The sequence below is a fragment of the Kryptolebias marmoratus genome, linkage group LG10 (assembly GCF_001649575.2).
Source record: "Kryptolebias marmoratus isolate JLee-2015 linkage group LG10, ASM164957v2, whole genome shotgun sequence".
In the NCBI taxonomy this organism is placed as follows: Eukaryota; Metazoa; Chordata; class Actinopteri; order Cyprinodontiformes; family Rivulidae; genus Kryptolebias; species Kryptolebias marmoratus.
Window position 1 is genome coordinate 6,263,833 of NC_051439.1, and position 7,870 is coordinate 6,271,702.

The 7,870-nt window shown below is 40.4% G+C and overlaps 1 protein-coding gene across 1 annotated transcript; it reads right to left on the minus strand.

Moving 5' to 3' along the window:
• Positions 1-314: 314 nt before the first annotated feature.
• Positions 315-7,363, minus strand: cnih1 (cornichon family AMPA receptor auxiliary protein 1). Its single transcript, XM_017410907.3, has 5 exons — positions 7,177-7,363; positions 5,111-5,179; positions 3,108-3,220; positions 2,868-3,011; positions 315-1,498 (listed from the first exon to the last, which is right to left on the minus strand). The coding sequence occupies exons 1-5, from the start codon at positions 7,255-7,257 to the stop codon at positions 1,471-1,473; spliced, it is 435 nt and encodes a 144-aa protein (XP_017266396.1). The 5' UTR covers positions 7,258-7,363; the 3' UTR covers positions 315-1,470.
• Between the last annotated feature and the right edge of the window lie 507 nt (positions 7,364-7,870).

A 7,870-nucleotide genomic window follows, 5' to 3' on the forward strand; every position in this document is an offset into this window, starting at 1 on the left:
ACTCTGTAGTGGTAAGTTTCAGACAACCTGCCCACATCAAGGGAGCAAACAGTTAAAAAAAAACCTAGAGACTGTGTAGAACCGAGTTGTGCTGAGTCTGGACAACTGAAAAACAGATTAAATGATAAAACCTCCCAGTTCTGACGAGACTGGTGTTCTGTCTTACTGATAAACTTTGATCAAATGAGCTCTCTGACAGATTCTGCTACTTGGACTGGTCTCATCTGCCTGACATTTCTTTTGTAATAAATTGTAAAAAAACAAACAAAATCAAAGCAAAACAAACCCATCTTATAGTTACACTCATACAAACATTCAGAGTTGTAGAATTTCATTTATATTCAAATAAATCTTTTTCTACATGTGACATGATGGGATCGAACACAGAAAAATGTCATTGAACTAGGAAAACTTTTCCCTGATAATTGTACACACCAGAAATGACAATAAATACTTGCAACAAATGTGACAATTTGGGTTGATGGCCTGTGATAAATCTAAATTCTCATTTTTTCCTCTTAAAGCGAGTGACATTATGGGGAGTTCTTGATCTCCTGGAGAGGAAAAAAAAAGTCCTAAAAAGCAACGATAAAAACAGCATAAATAAGGGCTGGAGTTTCAAACAGCGTGGAGTATTTAGTGAGGAAATGAACAAAATTCACAAAGACTGCAAAGGTACATTCAACAGTATTTCACATCAGCAGTTAGCAACTAAAGCTCATCGCTGCACGCATAAAAGAAAAGTACTGTTGGGTCTACCTTTACGATTATACGTCACAAACACACGATGGCGTTCCCTGGAGTCACACTGACAGAACCAAATGTTACCAGTGTTGTTCGGACACGGCAAACTTTACGTCTGAAAATGTGCTAGTTTGTTTGGAACGACCTGAGCGTGGGAGTGAAGTGCTTAGTAAATGAAAACAACCCACAGGCCTCGCCCTTCAGTCTCCAAATGTTCAGTTTAGTGTCTGCGAGAAACAAAAGTCTGTTTGTTGAAGTGAAGGTAATGAATCATGTGCTGTTACGTCAGCTGTTAAAGGCCAGAAAATCTAATTCACAGAGAGATTACGCAGTTCAGCACACAGCTTCGATTTACACCCGAATACTTCACCTAATTTGTAAACTGAGAACCATGATGAAAAAAACTTTATTTAAATCTCAAGCATTAAAAAACAACAACAAAAAAACCCTATTAAAAATCAAAAATGAAGGACTCGTCCATTCAGATTCGTCCATGTTTTACGGTAAGTTTTAAACTGTCGTAGTATGTGAGGAACGCTGCGGCCAAGTTGCCGTCTTAAAAGAGGCTAAATGTTTCCAAAAATGACGCTCTGCGATGTGTGTGGGAGTTCAACCACTTGAAATGGCATCTTGTGTTGCTGAGCTGCGGTCTCCAGCAGGTCCAGTGTTCCAGCACCTGGATCAGTGTCCGTCATCTGTGAGGAGGTCCTTCTCTTGTGTCGGCATTTAGGAGCTCACCAGAACATAGATCATCCTGCCAGGAAGAGCAGACAAACAGTCAGGCTGGGAGAACACATTAGTAACATATCATTCCATTTCACCAACTTAAACCCTATTTCTGAATTAAAGTGTCCCAAAAAGCATCAACATCAAGGTACAGTGGGTGGCAAAAGTTTTCATCCCTCTTAGTAACCTTTTTGTTGCCCTTCAACCTGGAATTTAAATGATTTTTTAAATTTTTTTTTTATTTACAAGTAATAATTATACTAATTGAACTTTGTGTCAACACCTTCTGCATCAAGTCTCTTCAGGTCCGTCTCCAGGACCTTGGTCCATCTAACCTGGACTTTTTGTCCATTCTTCCTGTTCAAACTTCTCCAGGTTGGACGGGTGCTGCTTGTGTCCAACAGTCTTTAAAATCAAACCAGAGATTCTCAGCTGGACTGAGGTCTGGATCATTCCAGGACTTTTAACTGGTTCTCCTTAAACCAGTGGAGTGTTTCTTCAGCAGAGAGTTTAGGATCATTGTCCTGCTGGAAGCTGGAACGCTGTCTCAGTCTCAGATCTTTTAAAGACTCCAACAAATCCCTCCAGAATTTCTCTGTATTTTGCTCCATCCATCTTTCCTTTAACTCTGACCAGTTTTCCAGTCCCTGCTGATGAAAACATCCCCGCAGCATGACACTGCCACCACCATGCTTCACTGTAGGGATGGTGCTCTCAGCATGATGACAGGTAGTTTGTTTACCTCAGACATGGTGTTGTTCTTGATGTTTGATCTCATCTGACCACAGCACCTTCTGCCACATGTTTGAGGAAGAAATTCCAAACAGTTTAGCTTTTTTTCCTTTAATCAGTCTATTTTTCCTGCTGCTCTTCTATGAAGCTTAATTCTATGTAGCTTTCAGTGCTCCTATGGACAGATCCTCCTGTCTCCATCAGGGTTGTCTTTGGCCTCCTGGATGTTCCTCTGATTAAAGCCCTCCTTACCTGCCTCTTGTATGGGTTTTGGTCTCTTAGCAGGTTTGCTGTGGTGGCATCATCTTTCCATTTCCTAATGATGGATTTATTGGAGTTCTGTGAAATGTTCAGGGTTCTGAGATATTTTTTATAGCCCAACCATGATTTGTTCTTCTTCACAACTTTTGTCTTTATTTTGCTCTGTTCCTAGTTGCTGTTGCTGTTTTTCACAGAGTTAGCTGTACTCCCCAAAGGGAACCTACTGGAAACTGTATGTTTGAAATGCACGTTGAGTAACGATGATAAATACCAACATTTCTGCCCAAAAACAAAAAACAAATACAAAACTGACCAATTTGGACAGATCCTGGTTTAAATAAAAAAATAAGAGTTTAGCTAAAACGTTTTTGCATTTAATGCAAAAGAAAAAAGTTTGAAAGTACCCGTAAAGATAGTAGAAAAACGACAGGAGGTAGAAAGCCAGTTTGCACCAGCCTTCTTTTTGACAGTAGGCTAAGATGTCAGCATTCATGATGGTTGTAGGGTCGTAGAGTCCGGGGCAGCTCATCACAGGCCTGCTCGTATACCTGTATCACAAAGCATCGACACATTTAAAAAGCTTCATTTTAATGACCCGAGCAGCATGTTTACTCGAAAGGGCTGCGGTTTAGTCAGCTACAAACCTCCAGACGTGATAAGCCAGCAGGGGTAAGTTCAGAAAGAGGGTGAGCCACTCCGCCGCACACAGAAACATCACGCAGAAGAAGAAATGGATGAGATACTCTGGCAGCACCAGCTGAAAGGAAACAGAAGTAAAAGATTCATTAAAATCCTTCTAATGCGTCTTATGTTTCCAGTTCTCATAGATTTGACTTAGTCAGGTCATTTTAGAGTGTAGACAAATCTCTAACTGTCTGAACAAAGTATCTAATCACCGAGTGGAGCGCGATGGGGAAGAAACTAAACCATTCATTGAAAAGGAATCTTTTCCACAAAAGAGCAGGAAAGTGCGGCTAATTCACTACTTATCTGACGTGATAAAATGAGCAACCCGTTTTATCATTTCAGTAAACCATGAGAGCTGTTGTCATGCATTGTTATGTCTACAAGTTTACAAGCAAGACAGAAAATCAATCATAGTTTGCTCTGAAGCGTATTTGTGCATCTCAACGTTAACATTTTAGCAGCGAGAGCAAACGTGCGGATCGCTCCTGTTCTGGATGTGAGAGCTAGCAGTGTTGATGCAGCAGCCGGCCTAAGGTCAGGGTGTAGCTCCAGGTTCAGGGGGGCAGATGGAGGCACCACATGGAAGTCATGCATTCAAAGAGCAGCGGGCAGAGGCAAACCAACAACCCATAGATGAGCAGGCGGGTGGGGCGTATGGTAAGAGGGCGGTGCAGGAAGGGAGGAGGCTGCATCGTGCTAAAATCTCACACTGCACTGTGCTGCCAAATACTAAAACAATCGATCAGAACCCAAAAGGTGCGTCAAAGGAGCTGAAAGGCCAAGCCGCAAAACACTGGCTGCAGAGACGACTGCAGCTCAGAATATGCAGCACATCAAGGAGAAAAGGTAGATGAATCCTCACTTTTTTTTTGGTCTACAATCTCTCCTCCCACTGTGGAATTGAAGAACCAATCTGTGTTTTTAAATAATGCTGAGCTGGAGAGAGTTGGGATCCTGCTGCCATCTGTTCAGAACCACAGGAGCTGCAGATCAGGAGCCAACACTCTGCTCATTCTGCTAAATGTTGACTCAAACTGCAGCATCTTCCTCGAGGAGAAATAAAACTACGGGTCCTCAATTTATCCCTGAACAATATCTATTAAACTGATCACACCATCACATATCTACAAGCTCAAAATGTTTGAGATTATCTTAATCTTTTGAACAATTAAGTCTTTGACAAATAAGACTGAATTTATGGAGAATTCATTGTACCGGTAATTTTAACACCAAATGCAAACAAAAGGAGAACTGCTAGTAAATCTCATGCATGCTTTGAGCATTCGCAAGTCTTTTCAGTTAACAGCTAAACCTTAATCACTAATCAGCAGCATCGATGCTTTATCCAATAGATTAGTTATCTCTACGTTATTTAAACGTCATCTACACGTTGACCATCTACTCAAGTCAAACTTGCAACCTAAAATCTGCATAATGAAGGTAAAAGATCACAAAAATTGTTTACATTTACATTGAAATGCCTGCAAAATTAACCAAATTAAATTGAACATGCTTCAGTGAAAAGGTGACATGTTATTAGATCCCAAACTAGACTGAAGTCAGATTAGTTAACTGAAAAGACATTCGCAAACACTTCACCGTGCAACACGACAAGACTTTCAGGCTGAGCTGAAGTCAGCGGGCATTTTAAAGATTGGTACAAACCTTCAAGGCAATTTTGACTCTTTTAATCTTTTTGACCTTTTCAATTGTCTTTTTTTTTTTTTTACCGTTAAAAAGCGCAAAAAGAAGCAGATTGGAAAAACAAAACAAAAAGGCGTTAGAGTCTGACAGCTGACAAGATCACTGAATACATAACAGGCAGCCTATTTAGCATAACAGTGCAGAGAAATGATAGAACAACAGAAAGGATAGGTGCACAAAGTTACACTCAGAGATCTTTGAACAGAGCATGCGGTCGAATATACGAGACGGTGTGTCGTAAAGGAGCGTCACGTACCGGATTCAAAGTGTTACACTGATCTATAGGATTCTTGTAGTCCGTCTTCAGCTCATCAAACGCTATTATCTGCAGGAACGAAACAGAAACAAAGGAGAATTAAAGGATTAAAGGCTGAGCTTCTCCCTGAAGGAATGCATATCGCCAACCGCCTTACACGGCAGACAAACTGAGACCAGCTTGTGTTGAGAAATTAGTTTAATTTTGGTCCAACCTTGAAAACAACAACATCACACTCAGTAGGTGTTGTGAACAGGAGCCATGCAAAAAAATACTGGGGCACAGACTGACCCCACCCCAACACACACACATTTATGAACACCTTTATCCTTTTTTTAAATATCACGGTGCTGTGTATTTAACCAGCCTTTCACCGCTTTACCACTACGGGTACACACACTGACAAAAGAACTGGGAAAGGCTGTTTTAACTTTTATAACAAAAATTCACCTAATAAAGTTCACAAATGTGCACTAGATAAGATCTAAATGTGAATAAAAGTTTCCAAATCAAAATTTTTTTTTTGTGTCATTTTTAACGTTTAAAAGCTACCAGTCATGCACGATCAATGTGGTATAAACAAAAAACTAGACTGCACGTAAAATAAGTAGCAGGAAAAGCATTGGTGTAATATTTGTGACCCTTGCTGGCCAAATGAGACAAAATGAGCATAGGCTGCAGTTAAATAAACAAATAAATAATAAAAACAAAACGAAAAAAATATTGATTTTTGTGTCCAACCGAGTCCATAAAGCCACTGCCTAGCGATTCTGGTAACTAAAAGAACATTTAATCTCCCTAATCTTCATTTAAATGGAGGTTTTTTAACAGGTTTGTCTTCTAGAGATGCGACGTTCATGGACGATCCGAATCTTTCAAACTACGCGCGGCTGTGCGTACTGACGTACGGGAGTACGTAATGACGTATCTTATATTACTTCCCTGGCTTTTTTTTCTTCTTTTTCATGTGACTACTCGTTCAAAAAAAAGCCAGTGTTTTGAACGGCTTTTTCAAAGTAACGGATCTGCAAGATCCGGATCCCTTTGAAAAGCCGTAAAGCCTATCTGATATATTTAGAAATAATCCTTTGGCTTATAACTTCCTTTGAAATTAACCATTTTTCTCTGCCAGTTGCCTGAGCCCTAGGAAATCCCTTCATATAATGTTAGGGGTAATTGTGAAGTTTGGGGATTCTTGATAACATCACTCCAGACAAACCAGCACTCTCTTAAATCAACAAATTTCAACAAACTACGCATCACTTTAAAGGAGAATCAAAAAAATATTGAAAAAATCCTCATTATGACTTATTTTGCAGCACGGGTCACAAACATATTGTATGTCGCTTAATTTAAATAACGAAAAGTTTTGAGAACTGGTTAAAACTCTATAACAAAACCCTCAATCTTCTAATTATACTTTAAGAACATTAAATCTGTGGAATGAGTAACCAAAGAAAGAGAAGTTTACACAACAGGTTACGAAACCCCGATACTAGGCTAATCTAATGTGAGAAATAAAGAGGCCTAAGACATGACTCCCTCAGACTTTATGAGCTAACATAATCTCACTGGAGTTAAATGTGAAACAGCCCACACAGGAATCTGTCGCTCCAGGACCGGAGGAAACGCTTAGCTCTGTCTGCTACAAGCTAACTAGCCTGTTAGCCATTAGCATAACTCGGCTTCATAATGGGATAGTCTTAGTGGGGCTGTTGGAGTTTATGTTTAGCTGACATGTGATAAATATATATTGCATTATATTGTGAAAACTGTAATAAAGTAAATACAGAGTTTGTTACGGAGGCTAAGTTTGAGGCTAACGCTACAGGGCGTGTGTCATTCATTCAACAGTAAATGTGTTTTCGAAGCGCTGGTACTCTTTAACCAGACGTCGCCGGGATGTGCGGGGAGCTGAAAACAAGCAGGAAGGACCTCTGGTGTTCGTCCACCGAGCTCTGGCCTCAAGTTATCCCCGCGTTTTCTTGGCTTGCTTTTCTTTGTCGCCCGCTTCCTCCGACGACGCCTCGCTAAGAGGAACCCGGTTGCTGTAAATGCATACTCACATGCCAGATGGCGAAAAAGATAAGCGCCGCTGTAAGCAACAGAGCGAGCATGTAGCAAAAGGCCGCGAATGTGAACGCCATTTTTCTCCCGTTTTTCTGATCGGTCGGCGGATGATGCAGGCAGATTGTCACCGTTTTCGCATTTAGCTCTTCTTCTCTAGTTAACCGTGCGTGCTGGGCAGGTGCGTCGTCTCCATCTTGTGGACGTTCTGTGTCCTGCAGCGCAACAGGCTTTGTTGTACAAACAGTGGTTGCCAGATAGAAAATGACGAACTAGCGTACTGTCGCTATAAGGCTATCGTATTTTTATCAAAACTGTCGTATGTGCGGAGTGAGAATGCACTTTTAAGTGGTGGGTGAATAAACAAGTTATTTTCTCAGTGCACGGAAATGCCAAAACCATCGTATATTCGAGTTTTTTAAAACAATTAATCCTATGTCACATACACCATAAAACTGTCGTATATATACGATAATTGTCATACACCTGGCAACCCTTAAAACTGTCAAAGGCTAGGGTTTGTGTTTGCATGTCTTTTTGTCACTAAAATATCTCATGAATCACTGGACAACTTTCAATGAAACTTTCAGCAAGTAATCACTGGATGTACATCCACGATTGATTTACTTCTGGAGTCAATCCAATTCAAGGTGACACAGCTAGCTGATCTAAAAAAACACAATAATAGCTATA

Excerpts from the sequence above, each read along its gene's own strand:
- cnih1 (XM_017410907.3), bottom strand. The coding sequence starts at position 7,257 with ATGGCGTTCACATTCGCGGCCTTTTGCTACATGCTCGCTCTGTTGCTT. Across the intron at positions 5,180-7,176 it reads TCTTTTTCGCCATCTGGCAT|ATAATAGCGTTTGATGAGCT; the intron begins GTGAGTATGCAT and ends TCGTTCCTGCAG. Across the intron at positions 3,221-5,110 it reads AGTGTAACACTTTGAATCCG|CTGGTGCTGCCAGAGTATCT; the intron begins GTACGTGACGCT and ends GTTTCCTTTCAG.